This window comes from Tauraco erythrolophus, chromosome 3 (assembly GCF_009769465.1).
Source record: "Tauraco erythrolophus isolate bTauEry1 chromosome 3, bTauEry1.pri, whole genome shotgun sequence".
Lineage (NCBI taxonomy): Eukaryota > Metazoa > Chordata > Aves > Musophagiformes > Musophagidae > Tauraco > Tauraco erythrolophus.
The window spans coordinates 42,183,455-42,196,603 of record NC_141467.1 but is presented as its reverse complement, the minus strand read 5'-3'; the positions used below and the strand labels follow the sequence as shown (position 1 = coordinate 42,196,603).

At 36.0% G+C, this 13,149-nt stretch overlaps 1 protein-coding gene across 1 annotated transcript in view; it reads left to right on the top strand.

Moving 5' to 3' along the window:
- The window catches only part of DOK6 (docking protein 6), a 268,991-nt gene that overhangs the window by 91,294 nt on the left and 164,548 nt on the right, over window positions 1–13,149 (top strand). The window contains exon 2 of the mRNA XM_086609178.1: window positions 10,893–11,000. Within this exon, the coding sequence (XP_086465304.1) occupies window positions 10,893–11,000 (108 nt within the window). The remainder of the gene's footprint in view (window positions 1–10,892; window positions 11,001–13,149) is intronic.

Below are 13,149 nucleotides of genomic sequence, written 5' to 3'. Positions count from 1 at the left end.
TTTAACTATTTCCACTTACCATGAGCTGTTAATTCATCTTCCTCTCCTTCAATAAGGTTTAAAGTAAGGTGTAAGGAAGGTCTTTGGGCACACACTAACATCTGTTAGAACTATGATTCTTTGGCAGGAGTAGATTTAACCTATAGGTTACAGTGATGCAGGTGATGAAATATCAGAAAAACAGCACTGATATTAGACATCCTCTTGATCATTACTATTTGTATGGTCCTGCTCTAATCGTACTGCAGGCTTCATTTTGCAGAACACCTTCTTTTCTATGTAAAATTAATTTCTCCATAAAATCTAGCAGATATTGTAATACTTAAAGGACAGTCAAAGCAGAATATGTAACTTCATGAAAAAGGATGCATTTTATTTGTAGGAAACCAACATGATTGATTCATACAGTCTGTTACTTTAGAGATTTATTGAATGATAAGTCATGGATAAATGCCATTTTTAGAATCTGTACTCTGTTCTGTAGTGCAGTGTATCAGAGGATGTTTGAAAGGCTTTTCTTCTGCATTGGCAGTTATATATTGTTTACTTTCACTGTATTTACAAATGTTGCATACACTTCCTGCATGAGTATCTGGGACTGCGTCCAGGCATTTAATAGCAGCACCTATAGATTATAGTTAGCTTTAGATTATAGCTAGCTTTCACCTATATATATCAGTCTGGCTGGATTTGCATGATTTTCTAGATATACGTTGAAGTGACAAAATGCACCCAAGAATAAAAGACTCTAACTTCCCTATTCTACTTTGAGAATCAATTGCTGTTAGAAGTTATACACCTTCTTAAATATACTGTGGCACTTATATTGAGCTCACATTTTTGTTCTTTGTGGAATGTGCTTTAGACTTGTGGTAGGTACTGTGCTCAGTATATTAAATCCCATGCAAAGCACGCTGTTTCCACTTATTTTATCAGTCAAAACAACAGCATCTTGAGGACTGTAATATCTCTACTATGACAGGTTTCTGTGTGATAGTGTAGAGAAAAATATGGATAGATGCGGTAAAATACTAGCTGATGTAAACCTAAAGAATAATTTTGGATTCTGAAGCTGAATTTGAGCTTGTAACTCTCTACATCGGGGCTGTAAAAATGATTTGAGTTTTTGTCCCTCAGTAGTATAGAACAGATGTTTGTGATTACTGTTCTGTTCAAAAGCTCTGCTTCATTTTAAGGTATTCTGTTGCATGGTTTTGATTTTGTAACACTTATTTTCACAAATCCCTGCCTTCCTAACATAAAATATTAGGGATCTGAGCAGATAGAGACCATCTTTCAGTGTAAGTCTTGTTATTTCAGATTGTGTGTAAAGGTCTGAATTTTGTTTTATAAAGACATAAATGAGAAATTTATCTCAATAATTCTAACTTGTCTGTGTCTCAGAAATAAGTTCCCTTGTTGGTATGCTAAATGCCTTTAGCTTTTTCAAGAACAAAGTGATGGCTGTCTACTAAATATATGTAAAAGACACTACATTTCAGCTTAATAAGATCATCTGTGGAAGAGTCAAAAAATAAGAAGCTTTGCTGCAGTGATATTTCCATTATTTCCATATAGAATCACAGAATCGTTTAGGTTGGAAAAGACCTTTCATATCATCAAGTCCAATCACTAAGCTAACACTGCCAAGTCCACCACTAAACCATGTTCCTAAATGCCACATCTACATGTCTTTTAAATACCTCCAGGGATGGTGACTTAACCACTTCCCTGGGCAGCCTGTTCCAATGCTTGACAATCCTTTTGGTGAAGAAATTTTTCCTAATATCCAATCTAGACCTCCCCTGCTGCAACTTGAGGCTGTTTGCTCTTGTCCTATCACTTGTTACCTGGGAGAAGGGACCGACACTCATGTCGCTACAACCTCCTTTCAGGTAGTTGTAGAGAGCGATAAGGTCTACCCTGAGCCTCCTTTTCTCCAGGCTAAACAAGCCCAGTTTGCTTGGCCACTCTTCATAAGTCTTGTGCTCTAGAACTTTCACCAGCTTCATTGCCCTTCCTTGGACACACTCCAGCACCTCAATGTCTTTCTGGTAGTGAGGGGCTCAAAATGCAACAGTTTTGTGCAGCCTCACCAGTGCTGAGTACAGGGGGATCATCACTTACCTAGTCCTGCTGATCGCACTAGTTCTGATACAAGCCAGGATGCTCTTGGCCTTCTTGGCCAGCAGGGCACACTGCTGGCTCATATGCAGCTGGCTAGTGACCAATACCTTCAGGTTCTTTTCCACCAGGCAGCTTTCCAGCCACTCTTCCCCAAGCCTGTAATGTTTCATGGGATTATTGTGACCCAAGTGCAGGACCTGGCACTTAGCCTTGTTGAATCTTGTACAATTGGCCTTGGGCCATTGATGCAGTCTCTCCACATCCCTCTGTAGAGCCTTCCTATCCTCAAGCAGATCAACATTCCTGTCCAGCTTGGTGCTGTCTGCAGACTTACTGAGGGTGCATTCAATCCCCTCGTCCAGATCATTGATAAAGATATTAACTAGAACTGGTCTCAATAGTGAGCCCTGGGGAACACCACTTGTGACCAGCTGCCAAATGGATTTAAATCCATAACACTTTGAGCCCGGCCATCCAGCCAGTTTTTTACCCAGTGAAGCGTACACCTGTCCAAGGCATGAGCAGCCAGTTTTTCTAAGAGAATGTTGGAAACGGTGTCAAAGGCTTTACTAACATTTAGGTAGACAACATTCGCAGCCTTTCCTTCATCCACTAAGTGGGTCACCTTGTCATAGAAAGAGATCAGGTTAGTCGATATGATTAAAAACTAATGAAAGGAGTTACAAATTTTCTTCTGTAAATATTGCTTTTTCATTGCAGGATATCAAGCTGTTATATGTGATTTGTCATATTCAAGTGAACTATGTTTATTTTTTACTGATTAAAGTAAAACATTGTAAAAAAGTGGGGGAAAATTTGATATTTCCACCAGAAAACTTCAGATTAGTGAAGTAAACTCATTACTCCAGTTCAATTTGAGAAGTTACTCAAATTTAATATTAAAGTATAACAAAATCATAACTTTTTCTGTTGGTATATTTTTTCTGATTACGTGTTGAAAAGTACCTGTGGGAGGAGATACGATCTTGAGTACAAATTCTTGCTGCGTAATTATTCACAAGTAGCTGCTACGCATTCAGCTTAAGCCCAGTGAAATGCTTGAGATTTCTTGGGTATAATAATTCCTTTAAAAATATTGCGAGTTCTGGGATTTTACTGCTGGATGCCTGCTAAAACTGTTGTAACCAAATTTTTGTTGTGGTTTGTTTTGAGTTTTTTTTTGTCATCTACTTTGAGGCCAGACATGGAACAAGCAGTATTAGTTTTCCTCCAAAAGAAGTTAGTCTTGCCAAAACTGAGTCAGAAATGCAGAAAGCCAAAAAATTGCTACTGGAACAGAGTTTTTAAAATAACCATAACATCAATTCAGATATAAGTGATAAATTCTGCTGACCTGCAGACTACTATGAAGACTGAGTGCATTATTCGTGTAGGCTGTCCTTCTGTCCTTGAATTGCCCTGCTGGAACTTCAAAGCAAAGTAACCCTAGTCAGTTTTTAAGGTGTGAGTGCTTAAGGATTGATAAAATTGTGTAACATTATTCACAGGAATGCAACATGCAAATCTCTCCATGTATGTATTCCACACTCTTTTTTAAACACAGGAAAAAAAAGCACTTCAGATCCCATTGCTAAAGTGTTTATACACACAGTAGTTTAGTTAGTATAGGAATAGTTGGAAAATTACTATGATGTGCTTTGGTTTTACATAATTCATTAATAATAAAATAAATCTTTTTTATGGATTACATATATAGTCTATGACTACAAGAACATAAATTATAGTATATTATAAACATCTATATGAATCTATAATGGTATGTTATGGCAGCAGAAAGATGACGTATATATACTATAACTGAGTGAATTGTTCCTAATCATCCCTCTCTAACCACCCTAATTCTCACTGACTGCAATCAAGCCCACAAGGATTGATCTAATCAGAGATGAAACAGTTTGTAACAGATGTTTCTATATTTCTTCTATTCCTAACTTTAAATGCTGGCAGATTTGCAATCTGGAAAATAGTAATAATAAAATTTTAGGATTTGAACTATGACATTAAAATTATCTAAGACTTAATTGTCTTCTATAACATTGCAGAAGGTCGTGCTACAAGGTTGATAAACTAGAGGTTTAACCTTGCTTCATAATTAGGATGATAAAATGAAGCTCAAGGGTATGTGCAAGGTTTTCATATATGAAGAATGTTTCCCTGTTGGATAGAGTTCATAACACACCTTCAGATAGAATTAAAGGCATTACTAGAGATCTTTTTGGTATATATTTGTGGGTCTTTAACTCTGGCTTTACAATTGAAACAGCTTTGCTTTTATTGCAGTTGCTTTGTGGTAGACACTTTGGTAACTTTTGAAAAAAATATGTTGAAATAGGCAAGAATGAGTGGAGAGTTAGAATCAATAAAAAAAGGGAAAACCTTCCAAGGCTTTATATATTTTGTGGTAAAGTGTCAGCCTCGCATCCCAGAGGTGCTGAAAGAAGCAAGTAACCTCATGCTTCTTAGCAGGGCTAGGGTTTATTTTTGCCTCTTCTTCTATTTGGGGAGGGAGTGAGAGTTAGATGACTGCGGAGGATCTCTGCTCTGGTACTGGGAAATATATGAGTTCCTAGTAGTGTGGTAAAGGAGCAGCAGGTGGCCTCGATTCCCTGCTACTCTGCACCCTCTGCACTAATTCGGGGGCTCAGTGCCCTGTGGTAGTGTTCCACCTCTCCACACAGATCCAAATTTGCCACCCAAAATGCACCCACTTAGTGCAGTGGTATCTGTATTCCAAAAAAGCAGATGATGAAATCCGTGCTATTCAAGACAGGAAAAAGCATTGTTTCTAGGGCACCTGAATTTCAAAGATACTCAGAAACCTATGTGTGAGAGGGATGGCATCCCTTGTTACAACAGTACCTGCTTTTGTCATTTTAATGCAAAGTGTTGGTAACTCAAGAAGGTGGATTGCAGCAATGAGGTGTTTTGGTTTTGTTTTGGTTTGTTTGTTTTGGTTTTTTTTTTTTTCTTTTTTTTTACTGTTGACTTTACTCAACAATAGCTATAACCTGTAACTTGGTTTTTAGCTGGGGCATGAATGGTTTTGTCTTCCCATTTTCCTCTTGGGCCTTTTTACAGATAATAACTGCTTTTCAATTTCTCTTAATGTTTACTTGAATGCGTGACAAGTGTAGTTCCACTGAAGCAGTAAGGGTGTCACCCCTCATCTCTTCTCCCTTTGCCAAAATATGCACAGAAAAATCACTAAGTGGAGGGTGTCAAAACAGTAGTTAAATATGACTTTACTGTGACAACTATTTCTGTTTTTCTTACTATGAATGCTATATTTTTAAATTTGTGAGTCAAATTTTTTTTTTATCTGGATCTTATCTTTTATCTTGACAACATACCACATTTCTCTCACATACCCCATAAAAATCAATATTAATTTTTAATGGAGATAACTAGTGAAGTAAATTTGAACATTTCCATGTTTTATTGTTTTTCATCCATACACTGCAGATGTTGTCTTGTCTAACAGGAGAGCACTGCACATGGAAATTCAGGGAGGAGATATCAACTAGCCTTTCCTGCAGATAATGAGATACAAAAGCAGGACTGAATGTTGTTATGTAGATGTCTTCCTGGCAGAACCATTTGATGGGTTATGCTAGCAAAAAGCCATATGAGCAATGCTTCGATGCCTGTCCTGGTCACTGATGGTTTCTGTTAGTAACTAGGAGCTGACTCACTGCGGCTTCTCTCAAGAGACAAATGTTTCTACAGCTAGTGGCAGAAAATCAAATGATTTCCCAGTATACCCAAGAAAGTGATTGCCATTTGTACAGCCTTTTGGATAGGGGCAAGGAGATTTCAGAGCACCTTAAGTAATTTGAATTGTATTTGATTATAGTTTTGTAACTTTCTTTTTTGGCATTATTAAAAAAAAAAAAAGGAAAAGATGGATGAGGGGTTTTTTGTTTCTGTTTTCTTTGAGTGTGAGATGGGATTTCTGGAATAATGTGTAGAGACTTGTCAGTAAAAATCCCTTCTCTAAATACTACTGATGACTGTCAAAGCTTTATTAACTACAGCTGTGGATAAAAAGAAGTGTTAATCTCAAAAGCATCTATTGTAAATCACTAGAAAAAGGCTTTAAAAAAAAATGAAAAATCATACATAAGATTCCCACTGTAAACCAATTGTTCTAAATTATTTTAGGAAAAGTAAAAAGTTTTTCTTCTTTCTAAAAAAACTAATTTAGCCAATGGATTTCCTATAATATGCCTTTTAATGGATTTATTACGAACAACCATGGCAACAATAAAACGGAACTGTGTGATATGAGCATGAAGAATAATGATCTGATCAGAGGCCAAACTTTTGCATATATTAGTCAAGAATATTAAAAAATATGAACTTGCTGGAAGGGTGAACTGAGAGAGGAATTAAGCAGAAGAAAAAGTAAGAAAAGAAGATTATGCAGAGATTTTCATAATGAATTGATCTACTGCAGTGTTTCAAGTAGAATATTAAAAAAAGGATCTGTAAAGTTTAATAGAAGTGGAGCAGTACTAGAAGTCAAATTTCTGATTGGAAAGATTTCAGAAATAATTTGGGGATGATAAGGTTATATTGTTCCAGGTCTGGAATCCTTTTGTCTCACTAATGAGATAAGGCTACTCAGAATCCATCCTTAGGAACAGAAGACCACTCTCCCCTGCGAGCTTGTACATTCTGATAAGAATCTTTTCCATGTGATATCACAAGGGGCAGTTGAATCAGTTCTCATCAGACCACAAATGTACTGAGTTACTGCCATCACTTACTGATATCTATATGAACACGTAGAGGGATCTAGAGATATTTTTTTTTTCCTGCTTTGCCCATCTTGTACAACTGATAGTGGAAGGGTGCTGTTTAAAGAGGTTCTGCTATGCCACAGACTCAGCAGGTAATTACATAGAATTCTTCTCAGGTTTGTATTGAACAAGTTTTGGTCCTTCTAACTGATGCTTTAATAAAAGGAAACTTAACCATAGCATGTGCTTAATGCTATCTTTCTGAATTTCTCCAGAAAAAAACCAATGGCATAGAGTTAGACTTTGTGGTGTTTGCCCTTGATTTTTACATCGTATTTACTGAGCAGTGAGTGCTCATCCAAGAATACTGTAAAACTGATTAAGCCATCAAATATTTAGCATTTCTTCAACTGTGCATGTGTAAGAAACAGACACTTAAATCTCACAGGAAATACTAAATATTATGGAGACAACACCGCAAGTGGTTCCAATTCTCCCTATTATTAAAGAGCTGATGCTGATTTCTTTCACAATGGCTACCCCAATTATCTGAGGACTTCAGAAGTCTTTCAGAAGTTTTGATTACAGCCAATAGCATCCTAAACTAGGCCAGGGATAAAAGTGTATCTCATAGTTCGTGAATAATTGAGTAGGCGTCTGTATAACAATGAGATGCCTTATGAAAGGCAAATGTTTGTTTGCTGTGTGCTCATGTCTGCACCTATTTATTCATACTTATAGGTAAATTCATATGCTAATGCTTTTTCAAACACTGAGATACAAACTGTCTGTTGGTGTAATCAGACAAAATGCTGCTGAAAGGCAGTGGAACTGTATATGTTTATACCAGCTTTAAAAGTGATAGTAGTTTAAAAAAATAAAATCCAAATGCAAGGATGTACCTTGCTATATGTCCATACCAAATCAGGAGTCCTCATTGAGCCATTTCATTGAGCCATTGCATTCTTCAGATCTCTCCTCTCCCTAAAGGTCTGGAAAAAACAGATGTCAACAAATTGAAGCAGTAACAGTCTAACGGTAAAACTAATGGTTCCCTCCTCTCACTATCCAGTGTTCTCCTTTAAAAGCAAGGGCTGTTCATTCCTGCAGTCTAAATGTCGAAGCCTTCGAATTCACTCCAATGCAGAACTTCAGGAAAAGGTCTAAAAAGGAGCATCTTTAAAGATAACTAGCATCTAGCCCTCTTCGATGAATACTTTGAAGCCCCAACTAATAAGGGGTCAAAGCCCTCTCTTGAATTTTGTCCGTTTAGCTGCAAACACTCAAACCCACTTTCACACTGTCCCAGATTGATATCCAGTGAAAAAAGAAAGTTGTCATTCAGTAGACCCTGCTTATTTGTCACTGAAGGAATTGCTTTGGAGTATACATTAGATTACCTTTTGACTGGAAAATGTTCTCATCCTCGCAGGGAGAAATCTAACGCCTTGACTTTGCATGTCTAGATTTCTATTTATTAGGGATACTTCCGATGTACTGAATCTAACTGATACTTTGCATTATAAGAAAAAATGACTGTGTCATATTAAAAAACAAACTGTTGTGGTTTAACCCCAGCTGGCAACTAAGTACCACACAGCTGCTCATTCAATATCCCCAGATGGGAGAGCAAATCAGAAGAGTACAAGTGAGGGGAGGAAAAAACCCATCTAAAACCAAAAGAAAAACAACCTGAAAATACTTACTCTGCTCAAAATTCAGGTCATTAGTAAAATGTAGATTCCATGGCTGTGCTAAAACCCACCACCACTGATGATGGGGACTGTAGGTTGATCTGTTTTTCTAAAGAGAAGTCTGTGAGGACTGTAAACCATAAGGTCAGATATTGGAAATAAGGAAATCAATAAAAGATTTGAAATGAAGGCAATGGCTTTTGCCTTGATAAAGAACTTATTAGGAAAAGACTTTCCTTAGTGGAAGAGAGATCAACTGAAAATACACAGACAAAAAACGAACCAAACGAAAAAAAAAACAACCAACAAACCAAACAATCCAGATCCCAGAAGAACGAGCAGTGTAATTAAAATTGGCACTTTTATTAAATGTATAAATATGTCCCCTGCGAACAGTTGGTGCTCTTGCTTTTAGTAAGGTCGAAATAGTGTGAATATCCTCTATATGTATGTTACTTTACCTGCAAAAGTAGAGCTTTTCACACCATAACATTGTGAAGAGTTAATATGGATTAATCAAGAGATAACTGTGGGAGCAATGCTATAGCTTTGGTAAAACAAGCTGCAACACTGCCAAGATGTTATTTGAAGAAAGTATTATCTAATAAAGATGGTTTATGATGTCCCACAGTGTAATGTCATTTTTTTTTTTTAGGAAATATGATATTGTCTTTGCTTTCCCTCAGGGTTAGGTGAAGTAATTTCTGAGATAGAAAGTACAGTTGTGTGGTTGCCATGTTACAACCTTAGTAGAAAAAAAAACCCTAAAACTTGTATGCTTTGTAAGAAGTATACTTGCAGATGATTTCATTAAATGCTGTTTTCTTCCAAAAGCCTTCTTAATTAAACGTATTGATACTGTAGTCCAATGGTAGGTTTTTAAAATAAAACATTTATTTTGACTGATAGCATTCATCTAAGTTAATGACAACAGGATAGTGTCAATATTCTTATATCAAAATGTGGCTAATTAAGCTTAATTATTTTAATGACACTATATTTACTGATTATACTCAGTTTAGACAGCATCATACTGAGAGGAAAACTCATTTTAGTGCTCTCTGCTCATAATTCCTGGTTTATTTTTTTTTTAAATGGAAGATGTGTTTGATCTGATCCAAATTAAATAGTACTGTACTTCCTGTGTTCTGTCATTAAATGTCACATATCTACTTCCTGTGTTGTGTCATTAGTTTTTCTGAAGAAATAAGGCTCTTCTCCACATATGGTCAGTGGAACCATTAACTAGTATTGAGGGTTTTTTTTTTGTTTGTTTTTCAATATATCCTTGAAATAATAACATTAAATTCTGTATGGTATTGTTTATAGAGCTGTGCAAGTAGAGAAGAGGAGAATGAAGTAAAACTATTGTCATAGATTATAAAACAAGATTAATATCTAATCTCTTACTTGCATAATACAGTCCAGAGGATTATCTTTAATCAGCTTCTCCTTGAAATGCAAATGTATTCTTATTTGGTAATTCAATCCTGATTTTAAAGTTCTGGTTATGGCAATAACACCAGAATGCTTGGTAAATAGTCCTAGAAAGTACCCTCAGTGCTTAAAAAATATATTTTAAGCAAAATCTAATCTGGTTCTCATTAAAATGAGGGGATAATATTGTTTAGTTTTGTGCTTTCTGAAGGATTTTATTTTTCACTACATGTTCTGAGACTTCAGTAATGTGCATAGTTTTCCCTTAGAAAGTTTGCCATTGAATTAAGTAAGAGAACTAGATGTTGTTGTCCAGCAATGGTCACATTGGTGCTTATTTCAACTTTCTTTTCTATGCATACCAGCTCTGCTGATTACTGTATTGTGTTAAAAGCTGCAATAAATGTTTATAAATGGTATCGATACTCTTATAGACTATAAATGTGAAAGCTAGAAATGCATGGAGTGATTTCTGAAAGTATTTTCTCTGATGACAGCTTTATAATTCTTTTCATATTCAAAGTTCATGGATTTACTTGCATCTCAGGAATTGTCAAATTTGGCATGAATGAAAGAAATCAAAGCAAAAAGTTTTACAATGTACTGACAATCAATATCTATAAATTGAGGAACTGGGATTACTTGTGTAGAAATATAATCATAGAATGGTTTGGGTTGGAAGGGACCTTAAAGATCATCTTGTTCCAACTCCCCTGCCAATATAATTGATGTTCTCAGAATTTTCTAGACCTTTAAAACAAAATAGTGTAATTTTACAATTTCTTCCTGCATCATTTATGTAGCTGAATGCCTTCGTGATACTGTCCACCTTTAAAGAAAAGCTGATATAATCCATTGATTTTATTTGCAGATTTTCAGACGCTGTTGGTTGGTTTTCAAGAAGGCTTCCAGTAAAGGACCCAGGAGGCTAGAAAAATTTCCAGATGAGAAGGCAGCATATTTCAGGAACTTTCACAAGGTAAGTCATGCCTTTCTTGTGAACTGAAGCATTGCCTGTTTACCACTTCTCCTTGGGAAGAGTGTGCTCTTGATATGTCTGCTTTGCAAACAATACAGTGAGAATCAGGTTGAAAACCTAATCCTGACACTAAAAGCACAGTAAAACGTCTGTAAATCTCAGTGATACAGGTGAGATATCACACTGTTTTGCAGATGAGGACAAAAACACCAATGTGTGTGAACTGGCAGATTGATGTGTTTTTTTCTTGAAACACCAGTGTTTTGGAAATGTGTAAAATTGACTGCTTAATCAAATGTTTATTATTAACTAAGTATTGAACAAATTCTGAAAATGCTAAATGCCTCAGTTGTAATGGTGACACTGGTTGAATATTTAACATTTTTCCAGAACTCTCTAAGATTGACAAGCTCTGTCAACGCCAAGGATTTTTAAGGGTAAAAATTCAGGGTTCACTGAATGAGATTCTCCCTGCTTTCTCTGTCATGATCACTTCTGTGATGGAAAATGAGATAGTTGAGCGTGGGTTTTTCTTTCTGTCTTGTAAATTACTGTTATCAGCTCCCCATGACATGCAGTAGACTCAAGTGAGCTAGTTCTAAAATAGGGCAGGGCCCTGTGCTTATACTATTGTCTTCTATCCAGTCACCTTTAGCTTTGTGTCATATCATGGTTAGATATTATGTTAAAACTGGCAAGTTGAAGCACAAAGATGACTTAGACAAGGTCACATGGCAAGCAGTGAAAGAGTGTGGATGTAAGTCTAGCTCTCTTGAAGGCACATCTAATGCTTTTTATCACAAAACTACAAATTAGCCTGTAAGTTCCAGTAACCTCTTGGTATGTTTAAATGGAAAATGTATATATAATAAATAGCATGCAACTATCCTGTGAATATTTTCTAAGAAAAAGAACCCCAGTAATTTCATATGGCCAAAAATCCAGCTTCTGATCTTACATTAGTATGCAGATTTAGGACTGATGTGTACTAGACTATTGGCACTTTCACTTGTGCACCACAATGACAGTGTTTGCTCCCATGTGTAAGAGGTCCACATGGAGCAAAAGTCATTCTTCTCTTCAACATAAATTTCAAAAAATATTTACTTTCAAGTTGCAACTTAATGATGTGTCTTCAGAAGGATTAATTGGGAGGTTTGGGCTGATAGCTGTAGTGATGGCTGAAATCCTGAGGAAGTCCTTTATCTATGAAGTTTATATGGATTAGCAACAGGGCAGAAGGATGAAAGTGTGGGGCTTTGAGGGGGGTTCTTTTTTCTGAGGGGATGGGAAGGTGGTGGTGGTTGTGTTGTAAATTGTTTTTTGAACATTTTATTGCCTACAGCATACTTTATGTGTAAAAGGATTCAGAAACACTTCATATGTTTCTTGTCAACTGTCTTCTTTTAGAAAAAAAAAAAGTGAAATGCAAGAATAATTTGAGAAGCTAAAAAAGTGACATAGATACAGTTGCAGCTGCATGTTGTAGTATTGGTGGAAGTGTGGCTCTTTGCATGTAACATAAGAAAATGGAAAGGCTGTTACAGTTCTTTTTTCCCTCTTATTCCACTCCTTGGGAGTGGGGAGAGGGTAGAAAAAGAAATGGATACTCTTTCCTGTTTAAAAGGATACAGTCTTTCTGACTATAGAGAAAAAAGAATTGTATCCATTCACTTGGATGATACTCATTTTTCAAATAAAGTAATGAAACAATTTCTGAAGTTGTATTATCAGAAAATAGAAACCCTGAATCTTATTCTCAGGCTTGATTTTTTTTTTTTTTTAAGGCTATTTTATTACTTCATAATGATTATTCTCCTCACTTGCCTCCATTCTGATAAATGAAATGGCAGTGAAGTAGATGTGCATGAGTTGTGAATAGTCATTGAGTGTGACTATTGAGAGATATCAGTGAAAGTTGTTATGAAAGCAGATACAGTTATTTGATTGCTATTATTAAATTGAAATATCCTAATTCTCTTTCTTTCTTTTCTAGAGCTGTTTATTGCTTTGTTATATTTTGAAGTAGTTCAAAATGCATGTTTATTGCTATCCTGTGCAAATTGTTAGTCCTGTTTTGAAATTCTGTTTCCTTATTCACTCATAAAATATAAGGAGGGTATCTGGTGTGCAAAGTTGAAGGGTAATT